The sequence below is a fragment of the Budorcas taxicolor genome, chromosome 18 (assembly GCF_023091745.1).
Source record: "Budorcas taxicolor isolate Tak-1 chromosome 18, Takin1.1, whole genome shotgun sequence".
Lineage (NCBI taxonomy): Eukaryota > Metazoa > Chordata > Mammalia > Artiodactyla > Bovidae > Budorcas > Budorcas taxicolor.
In genome coordinates, this window is record NC_068927.1 from 54,028,675 (window position 1) to 54,056,019 (window position 27,345).

At 57.2% G+C, this 27,345-nt stretch overlaps 3 protein-coding genes across 4 annotated transcripts in view; 2 read left to right on the top strand and 1 right to left on the bottom strand.

Moving 5' to 3' along the window:
- Positions 1-494: 494 nt before the first annotated feature.
- On the bottom strand, positions 495-4,302 carry ZNF296 (zinc finger protein 296). The gene is made up of 3 exons (XM_052656687.1): positions 3,923-4,302; positions 3,536-3,685; positions 495-1,480 (listed from the first exon to the last, which is right to left on the bottom strand). The coding sequence occupies exons 1-3, from the start codon at positions 4,218-4,220 to the stop codon at positions 495-497; spliced, it is 1,434 nt and encodes a 477-aa protein (XP_052512647.1). The 5' UTR covers positions 4,221-4,302.
- A 2,208-nt stretch (positions 4,303-6,510) lies between these two features.
- On the top strand, positions 6,511-13,759 carry GEMIN7 (gem nuclear organelle associated protein 7). Of its 2 annotated transcripts, XM_052656342.1 has the most exons (4): positions 6,511-6,772; positions 9,345-9,432; positions 12,158-12,243; positions 12,961-13,759. In XM_052656342.1, exon 4 carries the CDS (start codon positions 12,966-12,968, stop codon positions 13,353-13,355), a length of 390 nt encoding a protein of 129 aa, XP_052512302.1. In that variant the 5' UTR covers positions 6,511-6,772; positions 9,345-9,432; positions 12,158-12,243; positions 12,961-12,965; the 3' UTR covers positions 13,356-13,759. The 2 variants fall into 2 exon arrangements, with proteins under 2 accessions (XP_052512302.1, XP_052512303.1); XM_052656343.1 differs by lacking the exon at positions 12,158-12,243.
- Positions 13,760-15,595: 1,836 nt separating this feature from the next.
- Positions 15,596-27,345, top strand: part of PPP1R37 (protein phosphatase 1 regulatory subunit 37) — a 37,119-nt gene continuing 25,369 nt past the window's right edge. The window contains exon 1 of the mRNA XM_052655571.1: positions 15,596-15,965. Within this exon, the coding sequence (XP_052511531.1) occupies positions 15,764-15,965 (202 nt within the window). The 5' untranslated portion in view covers positions 15,596-15,763. The remainder of the gene's footprint in view (positions 15,966-27,345) is intronic.

Genomic DNA, 27,345 nt, shown 5'->3' on the forward strand with positions numbered 1-27,345 from the left:
ACCTGGTGGGGAGTCCCGCCCACATCTGGGCACTGGAACATGGCTCCTTGGTAATCAGAACTGCTGCTCCTGCCACACTCAGGGCCCGGGTGCCATGTGGTGGGAAAAGGGCTGAGCACCCCGCCTGTGGAGGATGGGCCAGGACTTTGCCCAGGGGCCTCCAGTGACAGGTCCAGGCCTCTCCCCGCCCTCGCCTCGGCCCCTGCCCTGGCCTCGCCCACACCAGGAACCGGGAGCACAGCTTTCTGTGCCAGTCCTGTGGTGCCCCGGGCGCTGGGGGCCAGCCTCTCCCCTCACCCCATCGTTCCAAACCGGTCTGTCCAGCTGTCCACCCCAAGGAGGGAAGCCTCCCACCCCAGCTCAGACACCCCAAGAAAACCAGAGTCCAAACGTGTAGCTGCGGGCAGGCTTTACTCATGGGCTGGGGGGAAGGATAGGAGATCACAAAGGTGGGTAACCGTAGTGCCCTGGACGGCAGGGGGGCATCCCTCTGCTCAGGCATCCCCAGCCATCTCGGGGTGCTTCTGCCGCAGGTGCTTGTCCAGGGTGGCCCGCAGGCCGAAGGGCACGCAGCAGTGGGGGCACGCGAAGCGGGGCCCACTGGGCCCCAGGCCGTGCATGCGGCGGTGGCGGTTGAGCTTGCTGCTCTGGGCACAGGCGTAGGAGCAGAGCTCGCAGGCGTAGGGCCGCTCGCCCGTGTGTGAGCGCCGGTGCACCGTCAGGTTGCTGCTGTTCGTGAAGTGCTTCCCGCAGAACTCGCAGCTGCCCCCAGGCCCCGGCCCCCGGTTCTTGCCCGCTGGCTTCAGCGGCTTCTTGGGTGACGTCTTCTGGTTCTTCTCCGGGTCCGTTCTTTGCTCCTTAGTTTCAGGGCCCCAGCCGTCCCCACCAGGGCCTGCCTGAGCCCCGCCGCCAGGAGCCCCGGGTTCCTGGACCCCTGCCATGGCGGCTGCCCCAGCCCCCTCTCCTCCTCTGCACGGGAGGACGCTGGCAGGGGCTGCGGCATGGGCGGCGGGCTCGGGAGGGGCGGTGGAGGCCTGCTCCTGGCCAGTGTCGGCCAGGCAGGGGCTATGGGGCTGCAGCTGCCGATGGGTCTTCTTGTGGCGGTTGAGCTTGCTGCTCTGGGCGCAGGCGTAGGGACACTGGTCGCAGGCGTAGGGCCGCTCGCCTGTGTGCGAGCGCATGTGCACTTTGAGGTTGCTAAAGGAGCTGAGGGTCTTCTTACACACGGGGCAGGTGGGGCTTCGCCGGGTGGACCCCACCCGGGAGCCCTTGACCTCGGCTTCGGGCCCCGCCACTGACGACACGGCTGACACGGCCACAGCCACCTCAGCCAGGCCCAGCAGTGGGGCCTCTGGGGACTCAGGTTCTGTCTGGTAGATGGACAGTCCATGGTCCCACTGGGCATGGCGCAGCAGTTTCCAGGCTCCCGTGAACTGTCGGCCACAGCGGAGGCAGTTCAAGGCCTTCAGGTCCTCACGTTCTGCAGAGCGGAGAAGGGCCAGGAAGCAGTGTGACTGGCAAGTCAGAGCAGCTGCAGTTCACAGCTGCCAGCTGGACATGAGGTGGGAGAGGCTCTGGTCCAGCAGCTGAGAGGCAGCAGAAGAGGCCAGGCCCCCTGCCCTCCCGGGTGTGCAGAGAGCGGGACGGACAGATAGGGAGCAAGGAAAATCCATGCAGTACATGAGTCCCTGGGGACTCCCTCTGTGTTTGAAAAGTCTTCAAGAAAAGGTTAAAAGAGGAGAGGGATGGATAGAGGAGTGCTAGCTTATATTGGGGTCACAAAGGGCTGACCTAATTAGGCCTCCTGGGCACCTGCCACCCGCAGCTCCCTCTTAAAATTTTCCTTAGGAGAGAAGACTTTCATTTTCCAGATGGGAAAACTGAGGCAAAGAGACCTTTCCCCAAGGTCACAGTTAGGAAGGGGTTTCAATCCAGAAATCCCAGGGAGTGGGAGAGAGAGGAAAATTTTAGGAAAAATGATTGGTTTACTCGTAAAAACAGCTCTTGATAACTGGATGTCTCTGCAAGGCCCCATATACTTGGGTTCCATCCATGATCCCCTTTTCCTGCCTTAGAGACAAGGGTGCCAAGGTTTAAATGGGGAGAAGGTTTAGCAATCACCGTTTTCTTTTGACCCTCAGGTACTATTAGTAACGTACTTCCAGATCCTTTTGCCTTTATGTTTTGGTTGGGGGCGGCTTTCCCGATGCACAGGTCAGGAGCACAGGTGGGGGTTGGACAGGGTCAGCCTGTCCTGACTTGAAGTTGGTTCCCCTGCCCCCTAGCTGTGTGACCTTGGGCAAGAAATACACATCTCTGAGCCTCAGTTTCCTCATTTGCTAGAATATGGGCATCCAAGGGGTCCTCTCCCTTTTAGACTTGCTGTGACCTCAGATGGAGAATAGCTGAGAGTTCTGGTCCATCAAGCCCTCTATAAGCATTAACTGTTGTTCAGTCACTAAGTCTTCGCGACCACATGGACTATAACCCACTAGGCTCCTCTGTCCCTGGGATTTCCCAGACAAGAATACTGGAGTGAGTAGCCATTCCCCTCTCCAGGGGATCTTCTGGACCTAGGGATCAATCTAACCACATCTCCTCCTTGGCAGGCGGATTCTTTAACACTGAGCCACCTGGGAAGCCCATCGGTGTCTACAATTCTCCCAAGCCCAAGCACCTTGGAGTGTTTTGTTCCCATGATCCCATCACAGCCCCCCCCCTTGCCCACCGGGCCAGCCTCCCTGCTGCAATCAAAATCCCCCCTCCCCCTCTCACTGCAGGACCCTCTCCCTGGCCCAGCCCTGAATATAATTCCATTTCTCACAAATCCCAGGGGCACATGGCACAGGGGCTAGAAATCCAGAGCTGTGTATGAGCTTCACAATCGATGCTGACCAAAAGCTCAGCTCGCCAGACATCTAGTACCAAGTTAAGGGTTTTAATTCCTACCCACGGCTGGGAGCCCAGGTATCCAGACACCCAGGACCTGGCTGAAAACAGAGGCGTGCAAGGCTGGGAGATTCCATCAGGGAGGGAGGCCAGAAGCCCCTTCCCCAACTCCAAGCAAATGCCCAGCACCTCGTTGAGAAGTGATCATTAAATGGAAGGGGGTGACAACACCCCCAGTCCAGCTGGCCTCGGCTCCCCTCCCCCAGGCTGCTGCCCTCCCCAGAGGTCCCCCCTACTGCCACACTGGTCCAGCCACCTGGCCAGTTATTTCTGGCCAAGGGGAAGGAGAAGTGAAACCAGATTGGGGGTGTGTGTATGGCAAATCCCCAGACCAGTCTTCTGGGGCTGGCCACACCCTGTGGGTGGCCCTCCTCCCCTGCCCAGCCCCGCCCCCACCTACCCCCCTCACCACTACTAGTCCCAGCCCTAGGACAGGGCAGGCCCTGGCCACGCCTAGGCTGCACCCGGTGGGGAGCCAGAAAGGGGAAGTAGTGCTCACTGCCCCGCCTGTCCAGCTCAGCCCCTCTCCCACAGGAAGCCGGGCCCTTGAACTTGAGACCGGTGACTGCATCCCGGCTCTACTCACCTGAGCCCTGGCAGGGGCTGGGGCCTCTGAAGAGCTGACAGCCCAGCTTCTTGTGGTCCATGAAAGCAGTGATGGCCTCCAACGGGAAGGTCTGCAGGCAGCGGCCGCAGGTCAACAGATCTGGATGTTTGTCGGTCCACGGCTGGCGGTCTGCAGGGAGGAAGCGGGTGGTGAGCGTGGGGTGGGGCCAGGATGGGGCCTGGGGGTTCAGAGGGAGAGGGGAAACCCGAAGGTCAAAAGGCAGGTTGGAGGCTAGGACCTGGCCAGGAAATTAAGGCAGGGGCCGGGAGCTGGGGGGGAGGGGGACGGGGGTCGGTGCCCCGAGGAGGTCCCACCCGAGAGGGAAGGGAGGGAGCTTGGCCCGGGGCTGGTGTAGGGGGCGCTCACCGTGAGGGCTCAGGGACAGCGGCGTCCACGGCGAACACTGGTTGCTCAGGCTGAGGGCGTGGATGAGGCCGCCGGCGGGCACGGGGCCGGCGCAGTGGCGGGGTTCGCTCTCGAACCGCTCTGGCGCGGGCACTTCCTTCGGGGTGAAGGGCCCTAACCCCGGGGCCTGCAGGGGCCGCGGGTCCGGCTCGGGCTTCACGTCGATGACGAGGTCTCGCATCTCCATCTCGTCGTCTGAGTTGGCGGCGGGCGAGGGTTCTATTCGGCGAGGCATGCAGCCGGCCTTGCGGCGGGACATGGGTCGCGGGCAGGCGGACTGACGGACTGGCGGATGGCGGGCGGAGGACACGCGAGGCGTGCGCGCTCAGACCGAGGCGCCCAGGTGAGTGACTGCGGCGACCCGCAGCGAACTCTTACACGTGCTGGCCCGGCCCGTGGCTCCGCCCACCGAGGCGGGGCCTGCCGGGAGAGGACTGCCCCGCCCTCAGCCAAACTCAATCGGGACCGTGACCCCTGCGTTTGGCTGAGCGATTGAATGTCTTAAAGATAACGACTTCACACGACGACGCACAGAAACAGCTATTCCTGACCCCGTTTCCGGGCTGGTGGAAACTGAGGCACAAGGTGCCCACTCACACCCCCAAGCGAGAAAATGGTAGGGGCCAAGTTTCTAGCTAGGCGCCTGATAGTAATCTGACCTATTCCACTGAATGCATTACAATAAAAATTCCTTACGTAAACAAGGGTTAAGCGCCTACTATGTGCCAGGTTCTGGACTAAGCACTAAGATGCAGCAGGGCAGAAAAACAGACAATAACCCTGACCTCTTGCAGGTTATTCGTTCTGAAAGACAGAGTCTCCACAAGATAAACTAAAATATGAAGTGCTGTTCACAAGTGCCATGGGGGAGTGGCGCGGAGCTAGGAAGGGTTATAAAGGGACAGGATTACTGGGGTGGGGTTGGGACCTCAGTTTTCTCCCCATGCCAGGCCTGTGTATTCGAGGAGTTCTGTAAATTAAGTTCTGTATTGACGGAGTTCTGTGAGAAAACAAGGTCAGCTCCAGGGACATCTTTTGACCACTTTAAAGTCTTCGGGTTTTTTGAGACGGAAGCCTTGGGAGGATTTGGAGCCCTGGAGGGTTATGATCATATACACTGACTCTGCTCCTAGACCTGGACTCGCCATTAAAACCAAATAGCCAACCAATAGCCTCCTTCCACTGGGGCCTCCTCCAACTTCCCTTGTCGAAGCTGCTCTCTGATCGCTATTTGAAGTGGCATCAACACCCTGCCCCACCCTCCAACCTTGTAAGTTTTCTTTTCTTCCTGGCACCGACCACATCACCATCTAGAACTGTTTGTTTACTCTCCTATCTCCCCTCTCCCTAACACAAGCCCCCCCCCCCACCCCCCAGAGGTCAGGGCCAGGGTCAGTTGGCTCTGGCCTGCCGGCTGCGTCCTCAGCCCAGCACTGAGGGAATTTCACATGCTAATCTCCTGGAGTCCCGCTGCAAGCCTGAGGGCCCCCTCATATTGTTATTCAGGTTTCAGCTCAATCGTCCTCCGAAGACCAGAGGACCTCCCTGACCACAGAATCTAAGAGAGCCCCACCCTGCTGAAGGCCTTACAATTTACACTCCGTGACCTCCATCTGTCCCCAGTTCCCTCCTGGGCTTCAGGTTTCCCATCTGTGACCCGAGGTGGCTTCTTCTTCAATGCCACCTCCCATGACGGCCCAAGTAAAGACGCTCCCCCAATCTGCTACCCCCTATCTTATTCTCCTTATTTTATTCCTTTTGCATCCTTGTCAAGCCTTGAAGGACCTTGTTGGTGTATTTGTTCATGTAATAACCTATCGGATCTCTCTCAATCTCTCTAGAATGTAGGTGGTTCTGAGATGGACGGAGCCAAATCCATCTTGTTCAGGAACAGAGCTCCTAATGGTTCATAGTTCAGTTAACAGATTGTGTATTGAGCTCCTTCTATATGCATTTTTTTCCAAAATATATCTGCAGAGGGTCTATGTACCAGGCACTGGGTCTTGGGGATCCAGTGGTAAGCCGAGGTCCACAAGACCCCTCCCTTAGTGAAACCGTGGGGAAGAATGCATTCTGAGCCCAGAGCAGTGCGTTTCCAACTCAGGACAGACACTTTGCCTTTCAAGGCCTCAGTTTTCCATTGTAAGACAGGGTTATGGGGAGTCCTGCTGGGCAAAATGACCGCCTTTGGTCTCTCCCAGGTGCTGCTCTGCAAGGCTTTTTCCTGGTGCGTGGCTGCTGAAAGCATGATCTCAAGGTTTCAAGGGAAGGTGGGGTTCAGAATGGAGGTGAGGGGTAGGAGTGTGCACGTGTATGGGGTGCGGGTGCCAAGTCCCATGTGCCTAGAGGAGCCTCAGTTTCTTCTGTAAAATGGACATCCTGGACCTCCACACCTCGCAGACTGGTAGATCAAGAGCTAAGCGCAGGGTCAAGCCGCTGGCTGGGTGGCGCCCGGGGTCTGTGCTGGTTTCCGAGACCGCGCCCGCGCGCCCGCGACCACGTGGGGCGGCGGCGGAGGCGGCGCGGGCGGAACTCAGGCTCAGAGGCTAGCGGCCTGCCCGGGCCTCTGCAGCTGGAGCGCCGGCGGAAGTAGGGGCGCCAGCCGCCGTGAATCTGAGTGGTGGGTCGCGAGCAAGATCCGGCTCCATGGTCCCAGCACGGGACGCCCACCCGCGTGTAAGACCCCGAGCGGCGGGAAGCGGCGGGTCCGCGCTGGCAGCACCGACTACTGGGAAGTTCTAGTCCCCGAACACCTGCATCGGGGAGGGACTGCACTCCCAACGCAGCAGCGGAGACATCCCTGCGCCCGCGGTGAGTTGCGGGGGAGGGGGGAGGTGTCGGAGGTCGGAATGCAACCCCTCAGGAAAATAATAACGACGACGATAATAACAGTAATAATGGCTGCAGTCCTCAGACTCCGGCCTTTCCTGGAGCAGAATCGTTCGCTTAATCTGTGTCGGGAGGTAGGAAGAACGTCCAGCCCAGGGCGGAGTGGGGAGTGGACGCCTGCGGGCCGGGAGGACCGACTTAGTATGAGAAAAGGAGAGCGACGGGAGGCCGGGGCGGAAATGAAAGGAAACTGACCGGCCCTGGTGGGGGGCGGGGGATTCAGCGCTCGGTGTCCAGATGCTCACCCGACGCCCCGTTTAACTAATTTGTATCCAGACCGGGCCAGCCCATGGGGTGGTGGTTGTAGGCAGGTCATTATCTCGGTGAATTCGGTCTAGAGTCTTCGCTGTTAGCCTGGTAGCTCAGTTGGTCTCCAACCTTGGCCATTGAAGGTTTAGCTAAGCGTTTGTCCACGGAGCCGACCATTCTTATTTTCTAGAAAGTGAACTTTGAGGCCCCCAAGGATGGAAGTTTGTGAGTCTCCTGCCCCTGCCATTGATCCAAGTGATGGGCACTTTAGTTTTTTCTAGTGGGGAATGGGATCCAATCCCCCCCCCCCCCGCCCCCCCCGAAAGCTGGGCAGGGAATCCTTGGCTTGGAGACTGATAGGATTAAGGACTCTCAGCTTGGTCACCAGGAAGAATACCTGCTTTTGCTGTCTTGGGCACACCCTATGTGACCTTTCTCAAACCAGTTTCTTATCAAGTCACTCCCAGACCTCAATGGCTCTCCTTTGCTCACTGAAAAAACTGCTCTTTTGCATAGGGCAGGGGTGATGGCCCTGACTGTTGGTAGACCAACCTGGGTTTGCTCCCTTTTCCTGTCAGTCACCAGCTTGCACCCAGTAAATGCTTTGGCATCACCCAACTTCAGTTTCCTCTTTGGGAAAATGGGGATTGTTGCAGGTATGACCAAATCTTTTTTTTTTTTCTCCTTAGTAGCAAAAACATGGCCTATGCTGGCCCATGTTTAATTTAATTTTGTTTTACTAAGGAATTTAACAGAACTCGTTGGCAACTTGCATATTTCCCATCGGCCCTAGAGGGGAGTGGTTCTCCTAAAACACTCAAGTGTTAACCTACAAGTGCTGGGAGAAAGCCCTGGGGGCTGGTGACCCTGGACTAAACTGGGAATGCAGTGGTCAGATACATTAGAAAACGTACATATCCCTTAATCTCATTGACAGCCATCTGTGGTGAGATAATGAACACGTAGCAGTCCCATTAATTCATTGTTCACTGTGGTCTTGCCCATCAGGTGGAAACCTGGGAGTCTTCCTTGGCTCTGCCCAGTGCCTTAGCAAATAGTGAGGGCTCTCAATCCTCAACAGATAGCCTAATCCAATCATTTCTCCCCGCCCCGCTTCACTGCCCCAGATAATGTCATCTTCCACCTTCCCCAGTGAGCTGGCTTCCTTACTGGGCTCCCTGCTTCTCCCCTTGCCCCTCACAGTCCATTCTTTGTGCAGCAGGCAGAGGGATCCTATGAGTCAGACCCTGCTCCTCCTCTACTCGGAGATACCTCAGTCCTCAAGGCCCCTGCCCGCACCTCCTGCACACTGGCCTCCTTACTATCACCCAGTCACCCTTCTATGGGCTTTGAGTTTGCTGTCCTCTCGAACTGGAATGCTTTCCCTCCATATCCCCTCATGGCTCAATTCCTCATTCCATTCTGGTCCTTGCTCCAATGTGAGCTTATCAGAGCCTTCTTTCCCGAGCCCCTTCCTGGAAACCACCTCTTACCCACCCAGGCAGGGCCAGGTGTCGCCTCTGGGCTCATGAGGCCCCCGGGCTCCTTCATTCCAGCCCTGCCTACTCTTGGTGTCACTGTCTGGAGCCCTAGTGTGTGTCATCCACTGGACAGTAGGGCTGGGCTCTTTGGTTCCCACCTGGGTCTCCAGCACCACCCAGTGTGGGTCAGGCGCAGAGCAAGCGCTTGGATAACAGAAGGAGTGAATCCTTCCACAAGTATTTATTGAGTGACCCCTGGTTGCCAGCCCTTGTGATGTAATTGGACATGTCCCTTCTCCCAAAGGTTTACATTCTGTGGCAGAACAGATGGCACGTAGGCAGACAAGTAAATGCATATTGTCAGGAGGTGATAGTGCTGTGAAAAAAAAATGATACTGCACGGTGAAAGGGCTATTATTTTCCTCCCTGTAAGGAGGAATGTTTGACCTGAGTGAAGTAAGGAAGGAAGGCAAGCCATGTATCTGGAAATATATATATCTCATGTATGGAAGAAGGTTCCAAGCAGTAAGAATAGCATATGCAAAGGCCCCGGGGCAGGAATGTGCTTGGCATTTTCAGGGACTGACAACAGTGATGACAGGGTAGAAGGGAAGGAGATGAGATCAGAGAGCTGATAGGGCCTTGGAGTGAGGACTTTTGCTTTTGGCCAGATGGCGTGGGAGCCATGGGAGGGCTCTGAGCAGAGGAGGTGTGAGATCAGACCTAGAGCTGAAGTTGAGAAACGCTGATTCATTTCTCTGCAGGATCCTTTCTTGCAAGGAGCTGAAAGTTGAGCTTCCAAGACAGGAAGAGCCTCACAAGAAAAAAGACAATCCCAGTCATCTCTGTATGGTGAGTGTCCCTGGGATGGGACACTGGGTACCTGATTCATGTCAGTCACTTCAGTGAATCACTTTAGAGAGGAGGGGACTGAAGCAGGGGGAGGGGTGCACTGCCTGAAACTCAGGTCCTCTCTCCTGCCCACAATGCCAGCATCTCCTTACATGCAGTCAGCATCAGTGCAGCGGTCAGGGTGCAGGGTAAATTAGGAGTGTGAGATTAACGTATGCACAGTACTATATATAAAATAGGTAACCAACAAGGACCTACTGTATTGCACACGAGGGAACTATACTCAATCTTCTGTAATAACATATAAGAGGAAAGAATCTAAAGAAGTGTATGTATAGTTTTCCCTGGTGGCTGAGTGGTAAAGAATCTGTCTGCCAGTGTAGGAGACATGAGTTTGATTCCTGGGTAGGGAAGATACCTGTAGAGGAAATGGCAACCCACTGCAGTATTCTTGCCTGGGAAATCCCATGGACAGAGAAACCTGGTGGGCTACACTCTATACGGCTACAAAGAGCTGGACATGACTTAACAACTGAAGAGCAAAATATATGTATATAACTGAATTATGTATATATTCTTATATATATACATATAACTGAATTGCTTTGCTGTATACCTAAAGCTAGCACAACAACTATACTTGAAAAAAAAAAAAAGAAACCCGACCTCAGTGTAGTATCATGTAATATGTTACAGGTGAGTGCTGAACTTTCACGTTTGTTAGGTCATTTAGTCCCCGTGGCAACCCTGTCAGGTTGGTCCTCTTGTCAGTCTATTTTATAGATGGGGAACTGAGGCACAGACCGATTAAGCAACTCCCCCCAGGTCACACAGCAGTACCAGTACTCATACAGTTGTTATTCAAGTGTAACTTGAATGACACTAGGGAGAACCTAGTGTGTGGGGTCATGAACCGATGGTGCATGGGCCTGCTGAATCCTGATACCAAGTGGAGGTGGCTGTTGGTGCCGTTTCTCCACACAGTGGAAAAGGAAACGTCTGTTGCTTGAGGTCACCTACCTAAGCAGGCCTGAGAGCTCGATTTCCATTCCATTCATTCCAGCAGACACAGTATTTAAGGAGTCTGGTCTGTATGCCACCCCATGTTCCAGGACTGGGGCTATGCAGAGGGGAAAAAGCAAGGTCGCTACCTGTGGGGAGGCAGCCATCTTGCAGGGAAAAAGACCATAAGCAGACCAGTAAATAGACATCACGTGTAAGAGAGGGGCATGCTCTGAAGAGTGAAGAAGCCGACTCAGATGAAGGGGGCTGAAGGGGAGATCTTGAAGACAGGCTTCCCTGGGAGTGGGGAGAAGGCAGTACAGGCAGAGGGAACCCCAGTACTAGGGCCCACGAAGAGACCACGCCAGGTGTGCTTGAGACCAGCAGGGAGACCAGTGCGGCCAGGTGGAGAGAGTAAGTGGGGGCGAGAAGCCAGGGCACGGGCGGGATCCGGAGCACACAGGGCCTTGAGGGCTGTGGTGAGGACTTTGACTTTGACTCTGAGCAAGACGGCAGCCAGGGGAGGACTCTGAGCTGAAGAGGGATGTGATCTGACCTAGGTGTTAGTGGGGTCCCTCTGGCTGTGTGTGAGGACAGACTGGCAGTGGGTGAAGGTGGAATCCGGAGTCCAGTGAGAAGCTGACTTCAATAGTCCAGGCAGGAGATGACAGTGGCTAGACTGAGCTGTTGGACAGAGTGAAAACTATTAGGTTGTGAATCAGTCAGTTCAGTTCAGTCACTCAGTCGTGTCCGACTCCTTGCGACCCCATGGACTGCAGCACGCCAGGCCTTCCTGTCCATCACCAACTCCCGGAGTTGACTCAAACTCACGTCCATTGAGTCAGTGATACCATCCAACCATCTCATCCTCTGTCGTCCCTTTCTCCTTCTGCCTTCAGTCTTTCCCAGCATCAGGGTTTTTTCAAATGAGTCAGTTCTTTACATCAGGTGGCCAAAGTACTGGAGTTTCAGCTTCAGCCTCAGTCCTTCCAGTGAATATTCAAGGCTTATTTCCTTTAGGATAGACTGGTTGGATCTCCTTGCTGTCCAAAGGACTCACAAGAATATATATATATTTTAAATTTAAAATATGTTTTTCTCCCTGAGCATTTCTTGTTTGCCGCCTCTAACCAGGAATAACCCGGTTAGAGTTCCTTAAGCCGGTATAACCCAGGCCACTTCCTTGGTGGCTCAGATGGTACGGACTCCGCCTGCCAACACAGGAGACCTAAGAGATGTGGGTTCAGTCCCTGGGTCAGGAAGATCCCCCTGGAGAAGGAAATGGCAACCCACTCCAGCATTCTTGCCTGGAGAATCCCATGGACAGAGGAGCCTGGCAGGCTACAGTTCATGGAGTTGTGAAGAGTCGGACACAACTGAGCAGCTAACACACACACTCTTAGGAAAGCACCAAATCCTAACCACTGGTTAATCCTAACTAGGGAACTGCCTGCGGCCCCGCCCCAACATTTGTCTTTTATGATCTGGATATTTTTGAAGAACCAGGCTAATTTTGGGGGGGTTTTTTTTGGTAGACTGTCCCTCAATTTGAGTTGCCTCAATAGATTGAGGTCATCCATTTTTGGCAAGACCACCATAGAAGGGGTGCCCTGTCCTGAGTGTGTCATATCAGGATGCCCTTGGTGTGTGTTTGCCCCATTACTGTACGTGTTGATTTTAATGCCAGCATTAGAGTGGTGTCTACCATGTTTCTCCACTGCAGAGTTACTCTGAAGTCTTTACAAGGAATATCTTCTGAGGAGGTACTTTTAACACTTTGCAGATATCCTGGGCCTTCTCAAACGTATGGTAAGGACTTTCCCCTCTCCTCCCTTTATTTCATTTATTTATTTAAAATAAGTATGACTCAAAAAATTTCACCCTTAAAAAAAAGGTCCCCCTTTGGAGCTGACTCCTGCATGAATGGGAACTTATTTGGGAGATACGCTGTGCTTAGTCCCTCGGTCGTGTCTGACTCTTTGTCACCTCGTGAACTGTAGTCCCCCAGGCTCCTCTGTCCACGGGGATTGTCCAGGCAAGAATACTGGAGTGGGTTGTCACGCCTTCCTCCACAAATAACGGATTGGATGGGCTGTGTGTGAGAGAGGTCACAGCTTGGTCTTTTAGCAAATATTTATTGCCAGGGACTGGGGATAAAAGCAGTACAGGGAATTTCTTGGTGGTCCAGTGATTAGGACTCCCCATTTCTACTACAGTGGGCCATGGGTTCGATCCCTGGTCCAAGAACCAAGATCCTCTGGGTGGCACAGCCAAAAACTTGAAAAATAAAATTTAAAAAGCAGTGCAAAGGCCCTGCTTTCATGGACCTTGTAAACGGGGGTGCTAGGCCCTGGGAACGGGGTTGACTGGCTGAGGGATGGTGCAGATTTTAGAAGGGGGACTTAGGAGTGGGGTTTTGGACAGGTTAAGTGGAGATGGGGTATATAGACCTCTGCCCCCAGCCCCCTCTTCCTGTAGCTCCACACTCCCCATAATGACTCCCTGGTCTGCTTCTTCACCCAACAGCCAGGATGATGCAGACTCCGCTGGCCACTCCTGTGCCTGTGCTCCGGCTCCCCCGGGGTCCTGATGGCTCAAACCGAGGCTTTGCTCCCGATGGACGCAGAGCCCCCCTGAAACCGGAAGTCCCTGAAGTCCTGGAGCCTCCAGAATCTCGGGAATTCCGGGAACAGCAGGCTCGAGCCTCCCTTCGGGAGCGCTACCTCCGCAGCCTGCTGGCCATGGTGGGGCGCCAGGTGTGCTTCACTTTGCACGAGGGTGTACAGGTGATTGCCCACTTCGGAGCCACCGACCTGGACGTGGCCAATTTCTACGTGTCGCAGCTGCAGACTCCAATAGGCGTGCAGGCTGAAGCACTGCTCCGGTGTAGTGACATTATCTCATACACCTTCAAGCCATAAAGACTTCATCATGTTCATCTTTCTGCCTTGGGTGTAGCTACAGTCTCCCAGGCCTCCATATGTTCCTGAGCTTGGACCTCTGGGCCCCAGAGAGTTCAGAACCCCCTTGGAAATTCGCACCAAGCTCCAAGCAACTCTGACATCTCTGGACATCCAGGGTGTAGTCAGTAAACTTCTGCAAACCCATGGGTTCTACATCCTGTTGAAAGGAATGCTCTACCTCACAGAACTCTCAACTCTACAGATATATGGGCCCCATGCCAGTTCTTGAAGATTTGGGACAGAGGGAGGGAATAAAGGATAGCAGATTACCTAATGGGAAATTGTCTGTTGAAGAGGGTGCAAAGTTCAGCCACCCTGGAAATATTCCCCAATGCTTCCCTCCTGCCAAGGAATCAGTTATCTCAGGAAACTTTGCTTCTTGTTTTATTTCTCTTTTTAATGTAGCCTATAGGGATTGAGCCAGATTTAGGGAGTGAAAGGGTGGCTATTGAAAGGCTGAATCCTGTGGAGCTGGGTCAGGAAGGGGAAGACATGTGAGTAGGGGGAGCTGGGATAAAGATATGGGGATTAGACCATGGCTAGTCTGGAACAGTTGGTGTGACCTGGATGCCAGACTTGGGAGACTTGGACTTTTCTGGTGGGCTGGCTTGTATACAGTGAGGGGAATAACGTGAATTGGGTCACATGGTCACATACAAGAGGTCCCTCCCATTGCCTGGCCTCTGGGTGGGTAGCCTTTAGGTGGGTCAAACCCTGCATGGCAGCACCATTGGGGAAAAGGGGATTAAAGGTTAGAGTGAAACTTTGCCCCTTCTCCATTTAACCCCAGCTTTGTAGCCTAGCTGTCCATTTCACACACTTTACTTAGCCCCATTACTAGCAGTCTTTCAGCAGGTTTACTTTATTTATTTGGCCATGACACTGGGATCTTACTTCTCATACCAGGGGTTGAACCATCCCCCCTGTAGGGGAAGCACAGAGTCCTAACCATTGGACCTCCAGGGAATTCCCTCAGTAGATTGTTTTAAAAAGTAATTTCTGCCCCCTCTGTAGTCCCATCAGTTTAAGAATGTAAGTGAAGATTCCGTTCAATATAGATGTGATTTGCTTTGGTCATCTTCAGTGGTCAAGGTGCGGCAACCACTGAAGTTGAATGAAGCTTGTGCAGGGCCTCAGCTCCCATTTGTTCATTCACAACGCTACCTCTGGCGACTCCTGGGCCCAGATTTTGAGTTGCCTTAGCAACGACGTCACTTGCTCCTCCCCAACTCACCTTTTTTGGTTTTAGCTCCGCCCACCCAGGGTTGTGGTTGGGTTGGGATAGAGTGGAGAAAGTGCGGAGGCGAATAGTAAACGACTGAGTCAGCCCTTGTGGGGGAGTGGCTTGAGTTCGTGCTTGTTCGCTACTGGCTCCGAGATCTACCTGCTCCATCGCCGGGTATTTCGGTTGGGAGATTCGTCCCTTGCTTTCGGAATTTCTTCCTTGGTCCAGCTTTTTCTTTTCTTAAAAAAAAAAAAAAAGCTAAATTAAGGCTAGAACACACCTTATGGACTCACATTTCCGTTTTTAAGTTTATATAAAATACAATTTATACAAAAGAGCTCGACACGACTTACCGCCTGTATAACCACAACATCCAAAGAGGGTCATTGATGAAATTGCAGTCTGCAAATGGAAAGCTGGAGCCTAACCAGCAAATGGAGACAGGCTTTGTCTCCAGGCAGAGGTTCCCTCTGTCAGCATCCATCACCTGTACTCATATAATCAACACAACTCCTATAGCCTTTCAAGTTCTCCATCCCTTTATTTCTCTCCATATCAGTTGGCCTAGCCTCACCAAGCATATGTTTTTATTCCTGTCACCTCCACTCCTTTCTCCGTTGCCTGAGCTCGTGACGAATGTGTGAGTGCCTGAATGTTATCTACTTTGAAGCGGGGAGGCGTGGGGCGGGGGAACGGCTTAGGTTCGCGCTTGCGCGCTGCTCCGGGAGACGGCGTCTATCTCGCCCCGCCCCTCGTAGTCTGCAGTTCCGGCTCTGCAGATTCACTACTCACGTTTCTTTTTCCCGTGGCTCTTTCTGCTTTTTGGTACCCGCTTTAACAACGCACGAGACAACTCTACCTGAAAATAACTTAAATTGATTTTCTGCTTTTCTGTGTATGCGGCGGGCTCACTGGCCCTTAACGAAAGTGCGGCTGCGAACGAGCAGACGCTCACGGGGCTCGGGGGAGGCGCGCTCGAGCTCCCGGCGGCGACGACTACGACGACCAGGAGAGGGGACGGAGTCGGCGCCTGAAGCAGTGGCTGAGCCCATGCCCCGGGACGGCGGGAGGGCCCGGAGAGACAAGTCCGGGGCCCGGGGCATGTCCCCAGGGCCCCCGTGAGGAGGCGGCGGCGGCGGCGATGGAGATCCCGCCGCAGGAGGCGCCGCCCGGGCCGGGCGCGGACGGCGAAGCCGAGGAGGCCCCCGCCGAGGCCCCGTCTCCCGGCCCCGCATCGCCCCCGGCCGACGGGCGCCTCAAGGCTGCGGCCAAGCGCGTTACGTTCCCTTCCGACGAAGATATCGTGTCCGGAGCTGTGGAACCCAAAGACCCCTGGAGACACGGTAGCCACGGCTGGAGCGCGGGGGCGGGCTGGTTGGGGACCTGGGAGTCGGTGCGGCGACCAGTACAGAGGTGGAGCTCAATAAGTTGCCCTAATAATGATTTAAGGAGACAGTCGTCCGTTTAGAGCTTGGAGGGTGTTAGAGAGGGAGTGGCTGTTGGGTTGGGAAGGTGAACATTAGCTGGTTTATGTTACTCCCTCTCTCCCCTCCCCAAGGGACGCTGATGGTGATCGTTTGAGGAGTTCAGACGGTGAGCAATCAAATCAAGTTTAGTGGCTTGGGAGACTGATTAGGAGGGCAAGTAGCCTTTGAGTTCATAGTTCCCTCAGAGAAGGATAGAGCAGTCAGGGGAGGAAGAGTGGGTCAACATTGTCGCAGAAAGGGCAGTTGGAGGAGTTTGATGGGCCCATGGGGACAGAAAGAGGTTACAGTTGTCGGTCTGCAAGCGTCGGGGCTGGGGATGGTCACGTGACTCAACTTCCTTGGCTGAAAGGAGGACAAGGAGTAAACTTGGAGCCTGGCGGTAGAGGAGTCAGTCAATCCTGGGACTGGGAAAAGGAGGCAAGGTAAACAAACTTGCCAGAAAAAGGAGCTAGTTGGTGGTCAGTTTGGGGCTGGTTGAGATAGTCCAGGGAGGTGTTCGATCTTGGCATTACGAAGAAAAGTCACCGCGCGCCACCTCTTCCTCTCCTCCCCTATCCCCCCCCCCCAAAAAAAAAAAAAGGGAAGCAGAACGTTGTCAGTCATTCAGGAGCAGAGGAACTTTGGAGCCTGGCTCTGGGAGGGCTGTCCTTGTTTTGTTCCCTCTGGCCCTGTCCCGCCTGCCCCGAGAAAGCCTTGGAGTTGCTGGCGGTGGAAGGTGAGAGCGCTGGAGAAGTTTGATGGCTCGAGGTGTGGTGGGGAGAGAGCGACTGCATAGGTTAAAAGTTCTCTAGAGAAGGCCAGCTCTGTGTGGGAACTGAAAGAGCAGTTGGAGGAGTGTGTTTTATCTGTAGGGCTGGGAAGGTGGAAAGTGGCTCCAGAGATGGATGGCAGGGTTGAGTCCTGGACAGGTCTGGGACTCGTGCAGGGATGGAGCCGAAGATGAGAGGGATCGGCCTGGACCCTGGTCTATGGAAGTAGGTCTGTGGGCCCTGGGAGAGAGGTAGAAATGTTGCTGCTCTGTGGGCAGTGGAGAAAGCGATGGCTTTGATGTGAGGGTGGGAAGCGTGGGAGCTGAAAGCTGAACACACGAGGAGCGGCCATGAATGCCATCTTGGCCTGTTAGTGTTTTGTTTGTTTTGTCTTTTGGCTGCATGGTGTGGAATAGGGGATCTTAGTTTCCCGACCATGGATCAAACCCCGGGCCTGGTGCTGTGGAAGCACAGTCCTAACCACTGGACCTCCAGGAAATTCCCCAGCCAGTTATTGTTAAACAGACAGTGGTTAATTTAAAATTCTTGGCCTTGGGAGCCAGCCAAGTCCCTGGGCTCTCAGCCTTCAAGATAGGTTAGCTTGGAGGGCTTGGGGGACTAGGGCTGAGGAAGGGAAGAGGGAACAGGCCCCAGATACAGCATCCGGTCCAGGGAGCTCAGAGCAGGAGGGAAAGAACTGGAGAGGCAGAGCGGGATGGTGGCTAGCCTGGGCTCCAGCTCAATCCTGAGTCCCATTTACCCAAAGCATGACCTCAGGCTGGGTTCCTAACTCCTCAGAGCCTCGATTTCCCACCTGTAAGTGGGTGAGAGTAGCCATGCCACAGGGTTTCAGAGAAGACTGAATAAGGTTGTGTGTGGAAAGTGGTCGGCCAGGGTGGGCCTTCATGAGGCTGCAGTTATGGTTGGTCATTTTAGGGGTGACGTTAGGTGCTACTGGTCGTTTTAGGGGCCAGCCTGGATGAGTTGGTTCATGGAGTTGGGGGCAGGGGGCGTGCTTCACGACCTTCCAGTCGGTTGGTGGGCTCGGCCCGGGGGAAGGGAAGATGTTCCGTCTGTGGGCCGGAGCGCAGTGGTGGCCTCGGCAGTTGGAGAGTCCGGGCCGGGGGCGGGGTGCGAGTAGGGGAATGTTCTGGCCCGCGGGTTCCCAGAAGAGCAACAGCTGTGTGTTAGCAGCTGTTGGGCTTTGGGGAAGCCATTTTTCCTCTCTGAGCCTCCTGTTTCTTTCTCTGCAAATGGAGGTGCTAATTTCTACTGTGGGGAAGTTGTGAGGATTAAATAAGATAGTCCTTGTAAGTTCCTGCCACATAAATAGCAGCTGCTGTTATCCAGGCAGATTCAGTCTGGTTTTTTTTTTTTTGGTTGGTTGGTTGGGTGTTTTTTTTTTTTAATGTCTCGGGCAGTCGTGAAGAGGCGGTGAAGGCGGGGGTTGGGGGGCAGAATGTTGAGCAGGAGGGTCAGTTGGTGCCTGGCTGGGAGGGGTTGAGAGGATGGTGGCTGGGAGGGACGGCGGGACTGGTCTGCACTCACTCTCCAGAAACATCAGTGGGTCTGAGGTGGAGAGGTGATGACCTGGAGAAATGGGTTGATTTTACGGGAGGGTGGGGAAAGTTGGTCTCCCTGGGCCAGGGAGAGGGGCTGAGGTCGACCTGCGAGGGAAGGAGTTGGGTGGCAGGGGAAGGAGTTCCCAGGCAGGGGAAGGCTCATTGGTGAAGTTGGTGAGTTCGGGCGATGGGATTTGGCAGGCCTGGTGGTGCTGGCCGGTGAGTCGCCCTGTGTCTGGGGAGGACAGTGGAGTTGTTGGCTGGTCTGGGACTGAGGGAGACAGAGGCTCACCAGGCTGTGGAAAGTTGGGCCAAGGGGCTTGCCCAGTTGAGAGATTGAGGGTCTCAGCTGGGGGCTTCAGGGAGGGGTTGGCAGGTCTTGGAGGAGGGGCAGGAGATTTGCTGGAGGTGGTCTGTGAGCCGCGGGAAAGCAGAGAGGGTGTCATTTGAGCTCCGGCCCTTGTGAGAAGGGTGAGGGAGGGGTCATGCTGGGGGTTGCCCTGGTGACACGACCCCGAAGCCAAGGGTGAAGGAGGAATTGGCACATCGGAATTGGAAGAGATCATTCAGAAGCTGCTCTTCCATCGCAGAGATGGAGAAGTTGGGCCGGCCCAAGGTGCAGGCGCATCCCCAGGTTGGGAGCAAGCAGCCACTGGAGGAATTGGGCCCTAGCACCAGGCGCCCGGTCAGCAGAGCCTTGCCCTAGAAAGAAAGCTTGGCCAGGCCTGACAGCCTCTGGCTGCAGTGGGCGAGGCTGGGTCTGGGGCTAGGTGGGGGCCCAGCTGGGTGGGAGCCTCTGGGGGTGTCTGCTTGAGACAGGAGCCCTGTCGGGCCCTGTCAGAGGTCACGTTTTGGGGAATTCCTCTAGACCAGACATTTGAAAGAGGTGTGGGAGGGTCTCATGCCTCCTGAGGCTCAACCCAGCCCAGCGCTCAGAAGGGCCTTTCCTGGCTCCCATGTCACATGATGTCCCTGCCTGCCCCCAACTTGGGGGCCTGCTTGTCTGCCTCATTGCACTAAAGGCCGCCTGCCTTTAAGATACACATTTGTTTCGTGCTGGTGGTCTCCCTCCCCCTCTAGAATGGGAGCGCAGGCACTGTCCATGCTCATTCCCACTCAGCCCCTCGAAAGACACATGGGGGTCATGGCCGAATGAGCACCAGGGGCGCGTGCAGCCATGCAGAAGGGCTGAGGCCAGGCCATACCTGGGGCCCTCTCGCCGCGGTGTGCTCCCTGCCTGGCCCCGGCCGCAGAGTGCTGTGGCTCCGGCCCAGCCCCGATTCTCGCTGAGCTGGTGGTTTGTTTCCTCATCTGTGAAATTGTGAGCCCTGTCCTGCTGACCTGACCTCCAGGATGTCCGAGCGAACGGGATGGACCTGGTGGGGCAGGGGGGTCTCTGCAGCAAGCCGGTTGCCGGTGGATGGGCTGTGAAGCTGGAGAGGGGGCCGCCTCCGTACTGCCAGGCTGGGGCCAGTGTGCGCCCCACACTCCCTGGGGCGTGGAAGTGGGCCCCCATGGAGGAGGGGCTTGCCTGCCGCAACCCCCATCCATAGCAGCAGGCCTTGTGGTCCCAGCTCCTCTGAGGGTCTTGTACCAGGGACTCTTCAGACCAAACTGCAGGAGTGACCTGAGGCCCAGCTGTCTCCCTAGTCCCAGCTGACCGCCATGTGGGGAGGAGACACCGGTTTGGTGAGGCAGGCGTCGGGGAGCACGTGACACCGGCCGCGGTCTGGGCGGCTGTCTCCCCCCTCCCCCCAGTCCTGCCCATGACTCATTCCCCGCTCTCTGACCTCCACCCTGTGCAGTCTGTCCTGGAGTGGGGGCATGGGAGCTTTGCCCCCCTGGGAAACTCGTCATGTGGAGTGGAGGCGTCTGCAGGGTGGAGGGGGCCCAAACATGCCCAGCTCCGGCCACCCGAGCTTCAGGGGTGGGATGGGGGCGAGGGGCTGGTGGGGACAGTGGCTGTCATGTTCCTCAGTGAGGATCAGAGGGCGTGGAAACACCGTCCTGTTTGTTTTCACTGAAACCCGGGCTGCAGATTGAGTCCTTGAAACGGCTTTGACAGGTGGGAAGGAACCTATCCGTAGTGGACAGAGGCTCTCTTGCTAGTTAATGGCTCATTTTACCTGAGTGGTGGGCGGTCTGGCTGGTGAGGAGCCAGTGCCCTTGTGGGGGGTGGCTCTGGTGCTTCCCCCAGGGAGGGCCCACCCTCACTTCCTCCTGCCGGCATTGGCGCATAGACTTTGCCATGTGACTTTGGGCAGTCGTTCTCTCTGTCCATAATATTTCTGTCTGTGAAATACAGCTGACAGTCACACCTTCTCATAGGGCGATGAGGATTAAGTGAGATAACAGTGTCCCCGGGGAGTGCTGGAGGGGCCTGTTCTTGTCGTCGCCAGTCTTCTGCCCCCTGCCTACAGCCCCTGGCCTCCGTGCCGCGCTGTCTCTGCTGTGCGTTTACACTCGCCTCTCCCCCAGCGTTTCCCTCGTCAAAACCCTGCGGTTTATCCGTCAGAAGAGTTCCCCAACATCCCTGACAGGGACAGTCCTGTCGGTGACGAGCTGGGTGACTCTGGGCAGGCTGCCCAGCCTCTCTGAGCTGAAACTCAATCAGCCGTCTCGGCCTCTGGCTGAGAGGCAGCAAGGGCAGCGAGGGTCTAGATGCAGAGCGCTGAAGTGTTAGCCACAGCCTCTCAGACACCGGCCATGGCTGTGGACAAGTTCCAGCTGCCCCCCCGCCCCCAGCCCCGTCCGCTCTGTAGAGTGGCCTGGTGCCCAGCCCTAAGCCCCATGGGAGGCTGACTCTGTGGTCGGGCCTGTGTGGGGAGTGGCTGGCCCTCCTCTCCACCTCCAGGGCTTTATTTGTGTTCGCGTCACATTTCCCTCTTGAAGGGTGAAGACTGTGTGTGGGTCACCCCTGTGGCCTGCGTCTGGCGCCCAGGAGGGTGGGCGAGAGGCAGGGGAGTGAGGCTTTCCGTCAGCTCTCATGCCGCCGAGGGCCTGGGGAGAAAGCCTCTCGGAGGAGCTGATGGGCCTGCACCAGGCCCCATACCTCGAGCGCTTGGCGCTTGGTCCTCCAAGGGGGCTGTCGAAAGTGTGTGCACGCGCTTCTGGGAACCAGGCGTCTCCTGTCTCTCTCAGGCGTTTGGCTCCAGAAGTGTTAAGAGCTGTGGAGCCAGACGCCCTGGACTGGACTGGCCGAGACAGGGGCGGCTTCTGGGAATGGAGGCCAGGAATCTGTGTTTCTAGAAAGCTCCCCAGGCGGCCAGGTTTGGCTGTCCTGCTCAGGGCCCCTGATTCAGCCCAGCTGCACAGCGCTCAGTCCCAAGGCTCAATTCCAGACCTCAGTTCAAGGGTGGCTGGGGCTGGCCTCGCAGACTTGTTTTAGAGCACACTGAAGCGTCTGACTTGTGGTAACTGCAGAAACGGGATTTGGGTGGGCAGCCTTCCGCAGTGGAGCGCGGAGGGGCCCAGGCCGAGGCCCGTGCTCTCCAGGCGACCCTGGTCACCGCTCGTTACTCCCACGCGCCTACCACTGTGCTGAGTGGGTGTCTCGGTTATGTCTCGCAGCCACCCGGGAGGCAGGCGCCGGTCTTCCCAGTTTGTAGATGAGGTACTGGGAGCACAGAGAGGCGAGGTCACTGGAGGCGGTCACAAGACCAGGCAGTGTGGCGGGGGCCTGCGCTCTCCGCCCGAGTCCTGGCTGCGTGAGCTTTGGCTCACGGCTGTATCCGCTTCTGCCTGCTGCGGGGTTTCCTTGTCTTGAACCCATAACCCTTTGTGAGATGGTGATGACCATTCTAGCCTCACCAGGAAGCTCAGGGACGAGAAGCAGCCTGAGTGAAGGAATCGGCTGGGTGGCACTCAGGAGGGGATCTCTGTGGTTCTTGGGCAGCTCAAGCGTCCTGGGAGGTCCTTGCTGCTCCCCTGTCCTCAGCCTTGGCCGGAATTCCTCCTGTGCTCCCCAGTGTTGGGATGTGGTGTGCGCTCAGTCCCTTCCGGCGGAAGGCGAGCGCAGCCTCTCATTTAGTGAATGCCGATGTTAGGGGTCGGGGAAGAAGGCAGGCCCTGCCTCTGTGGAGGTCACGGTTGAGTAAGGGAGCCGCACGGTAAACGGTTCTAATCAAATCAGGGTGCCCAGGACCCTGACTGGGAAGAGCTGATGGGCAAGGCACAGGTGGCTTCTTGGGGAGGAAGGGGCCGTCTCAGGCCTAAAAAAATCACTGGAGTGAGCCAGGTGAGGAGCAGTTGGAAGAAGTGCAGAGGGTTGGAGGCGGAGCCAGTGAGGCGCATCCGAGGAGGAGAAAAAGGCCAGTCTTCCTGGAGTCAGAAGTCTGGAGGTGGAGGCAGGAGGGTCCGAGGCCAGACCGGGGAAGGCAGGGAGGGACCATCCACCCAGGTGGGGCCTTGTGGGCCCTGTTAGCCTGAGCGTGGCAGGGAGCCAGCAGAAGGCTTTAAGAAGGGGCCTGCCCACTGTTTTCAGCAGAACCTTCTGGGAGTGCGGCCTGCAGAGGCTGAGACCAAGGCTGGGGCAGCAAGCCTGAGATTCTCGGCCTTGTGAAGCCCTGCGGTGGCTAGGAGCTTGCATTTGTTTGATTGATTTAATCACGGATTTATCTGAACCTCTCCCTCCCCAGAAGGTTTTGCACTGTGGTGTTCTCCCCATGGGTCTCTGAGCTCCAACCCCCAACCCTAGTTTGTGCTCCCTGCCCTGGGGTGGGGTGGGGTGGTGAGTGGGGGCGTCGTGCACTTGAGTGCTTGCACGGCCTCCCCTGTGCCACCTCAGCAACTGGCTTCACCTGTGAAGTCCCCCAGGTCCCACACTTCCCAGATGCAGAGAGCTCTAAAAACTGGGGTCTAACATAATAGAGGAGGCATCCTGTGGTGATTTTCTAAGATCAGGAAATTCTGAGCTCTAGAATATTGGCCCAGCAATTGCCAGTAGGAGACCATGGAGCCCCCAGTGGGCCCCTTCCCCGTTTCTGTGAAGCTGTAGTAATGCGAGGCAGCCCAGGCCTTGGGCTTCGGGGCACTCTGGTGCCAGTCCACCGCTGCCCTCTGTCCAGAGGCGCCCTCCTGGCTTCTCTGCCTCAGTATCCCCTCTTGTGTGGGGATTGAGAAACTTGGGAGGTGACTGGACCGGTAACTAGCTGTTGCATGCAGTAAGGGCTCGTTAGAGCTGAACGGGGCCGTGTCCTGGTGAGCCTGCCCTGGCTCCCTCCTTTCCAAGAGCAGACTGACCAGCCCGAGACCCTGGGCTGATTGTGAATTCCACCGCGTGAACGCAGACATGTCCTGAAACTTGTCTGTGTCACAGTTTGCTTGTCTGTGGAGCCATTTTGGCACGAGAGGAGTGTGTTTCGAAGCCTCCTGACTCTTGGTGGGGAGCCAGCCCAGCCTTCCGAGCCAGGGGCACCCCGTAGCCCCTGCAGGCCTGGTGAGAATGCCGGATCCTTGACCTCACCACTCCCAGGCCGCCCCCATCACTCCCGCCCTGAGCTGGGCCACGCTCGTGTTAGGGCAGCTCCCTCTTGGGGGTGCTTTCTGGGCTGGAGCTGCAACAGGAGGTGGGGGTCTGGTGCTTCAGTTAGGGCGGGACAGGCGGAAGGGGTCCTCTTTCCAGGAAGGGGGTTCCAAGGCCGGGTGCCCCCAGGAAGGACCGACGTCCGTCGTGCTTCGCTTCTGTTTTCTCCCTGCTGGGAAGGCAGTTCCACGAGGGCAGAGCCTGGCTTGGTCTGCCTCCCGAGTGTCCCCAGAGCTGCTCGGCAGCCCTCCCCTTGGTGAGTCGTGGTGGGGGCAGGTATCCAGTGGGCGCCCTATATAAAGTTATTCTCACCCTCTTCCTTACTCTCTGCAGCAGCTCCGGAGCCTTTGCCTCAAGGTGGGGGTGGCGGTTTGAAAGTGTCTGCTGACAGCCGCTCGGCTCATGTGACTTGCCTGACGCCCTCTCCCTTTCCAGCAGAAGCCTGGGGTGGGAGCCCTGTGGTCTGATGCTGCGGAGGCCTTGTCAGATCCCAGCTGGATGTCCTCCCCGGTCGGGTGGGTGGGAACCCGCTGGGGTCAGACTCGTGAGCCACTTTCACGCCCACCCCTCCGTCTCTCCATAGCTGTAGCCTCCTGCCAGCTGCCATCAGCCGTGTGGTGGGGGAGCTGCTGGTGTTCCGTGCGGCCCTCCCCTTTGTGCGAAGCCAGCATCTTCACGGCTGAAGCCCCTGGGTTCCTCAGAGCCCTGGGGCGGCTGGGGGGAGGCAGGGCGGGGCTGCCGGGAGATGGAAGCCCCCAGTCCCCGCCAGGGAAGGAAGCAACCCTGCGGAGGGTCAGGCTTCAGGATGGCCGTGATGGTGACGACCGTGGTGGGGGGATCAGAGCTCTTCGCATGCATTCACTCGTTTAATCTTCACAGCAGCCAGAAGGGGAAAGCCGGGGCTCAGGGCTGCCGAAGCCACACGGACAGTAAAGGGAGGGGCCATGCTCGAACCGGAGGGAACAGGGCTCACCCTCTGCTCTGTTCCCCAGAAGCCTCCCAGCCTCCTCACCACAGGACAGAGGCTGCGCCCCTGAGCCAGTGGGGAGCCCTTCCCAAGCTGGTGTCCATCCCCGTCCGTCCCCCATCCCCCGGCCCCCCCAGTCGAATCCGCAGACCACGGTTCCCTCTGCCCTACGTCCCCGCACTGGCGCACACGTCGTCTCCAGACAGCGCTGCTCTGCTCTCCCGGGTTCCCGTGGTGCCTCCTCACGCTGTTGTTTGTTTGGGTCTGTCTCCCCGCGCTGGAGCCAGGAACACCGTGAGAGACCGCATCTGTTCCCTCTGGCTCCGCGTGAACACCCCCAGGCCACACAGGGACTCGGAGCCCAGTAGGCCTGCTGACGAGCGCCCCAGGTCGGGAGCCTCAGGCCCCTAACCCAGGCCTGGGCCTCAGAGTAGTTGGGGGCCTGAAAGGGAGCAGGGGCCAAGGAAGATGTTCATAGGGTCGCTTGGACCGTTTGTCCACGCTGCCATCCATCCAGCCATCCATCCGTCTGTCCATTCATCCCTTGCCACCGCCTCTCCCCACTGTGCACCAGGTGACGGAGTCCTGACTGCCCTCCCTGCTCACGTCCTCTCTCCATTCCTGAGGAAGCGAGCCCTGTTTCTTCACATCAGGCTTATGGCCCCTTCCCCCCACTGCCTTTCACACCCCATGCGGGAGCTCTAAAATAGCTCGCGAGGCCGTCCCCCGCTGCCTTCACTGACCGTGGCTGGGACCCCCCTTGCCCGTGTCCTCTCTGGGCTCAAATGCGGTGGCTTCTTCTCAGTTCCAGCCTGCCGGGCGCTCCCCACATCCTGTCCTGGAATGCCCGCCTTGCTGTCACAGCTCTAGCTTGTCCTCAGGTAGCAGCAAACCCTTCTTTCCTGGCCCTCTGACTTGGTTCCCCCCAGAAGGTCAGCGATCTGGTTCTCTGTGGGCCGGAAGTTACTCTTGCGCCCTTGGCTGTGAGCATCATGAGGGCGGGGGTGGCTTTGGCTGGGTGCTCGCATATTCCCTGGTGCTCCCAGCATGTGGCACCGAGAGAAGGAAGGGCAGGTGGTGCCAGGCCTCAGGGACTAGGCAGGCCACACTCTGGCAGCCCAGGACAGGACAGGAGGAGGGCCGCGAGTCTGCCGCGGGTGTCCCCCTGCCAGATCTGCAGAGCCTGCGGGAGTGCAGGTCGGCCGGCAGGCCCGTCCTGGCTGTGGGCTTGCTGTGGGTCCTCGGCCAAGGCACTGCCTTTCTGTGCAGCAAGGGGGTGTCGAGGTCCCTTCCCACCGCGTGTGTTTCCCTGCCTCTGTCCATAGGCCACCCCCACCATTTAGGGAACGGAGTGCCAGGACCGCCTCACCATGGGCTGGAGGGCGGGGCAAGAGAGCTCAGGCGGTGGTAACTGGCCCGCCTCTCTGCTTTTGTGGCAAGTGGCCTGATTCCCTGCCCGCCAGCGACAGGGGAGTCCAGCCCCCACCCCACCCCAACCCAGCTCAGGCCTCCACCCTCACTCCTTGCCCTGTGATCCCCTTCTCTCCTGATGCAGCTCTCCCGCCTTTAATCACAGTGACTAGAAAGGGCTGTGTTCCCTGGGATGGGGATTAGGGGTCCTCTGTCCCCCGGGCCTGGGCTCAGCCCTGTCTGCGGCGTGGAGCTTCTCTGGGCTCCCCTGCCAAACTGCTGTCTCCCCGTTACACTGCGAGCCCCAGGAGGGTGGGGCTGGGCTGTCCTGGTTACTGCCGTGTCCGGCAGCACAGAGCCTGTGCTTGGCGAGTGTCGTTCCATTAGCATGGAGTTGGGGGGTTGGTGTGGGCAGAGCCTGGAGATAGAGCTCCCCGTGGAGCCCTGCTCAGAGCCCGCATGTCTGACAGCAGTCTGACCCTGGCTGGTCCTGAGCAGACACCCCAGGCCAGTGAGTTCGGGGGGCGGGGGAGGGCAGGGCCATCTGACTTGCTGGGTGGCCGCCAGCTGTTGGGTCCAAATGCCTGTGCTCACTGACCACCCATCCGTGAGGATCCTGCTGGCGCAGGCTACGCCCCTGTTTCCCACGTCGGGATTATCCGGGGTGGAGGCTTATCGTCCTGGCTGTACAAGTGAGGCAGCAGGCTGGATGGGGTGGCCTGGCACCCAGGATGGCTGCTGCTGCTGCTCGGCCACCTCTGCTGCTTTGAGGGGCAGAGTGACACGTCCTCGAGGAGGGCAGCTGAGAGACCTGCCTTGTTGTGCCCCTGGGTTCCCTGCCTGACGTTATTATGAAAAGAGAGGGTTTGGGCTCTGGGGCAGTAGAGATGCCGTCTGCAGCCCACGGGGCAGCTGAGCAAGTCCTGCCCGAGGCTCAGCTTTCTCCTCACCCCCTTAGTGGGGGTCGGTGAGGGGAGCTGGGGCTGAAGGGTGTGCGGTCACCTGAGAAGCTCAGGATGGTTGT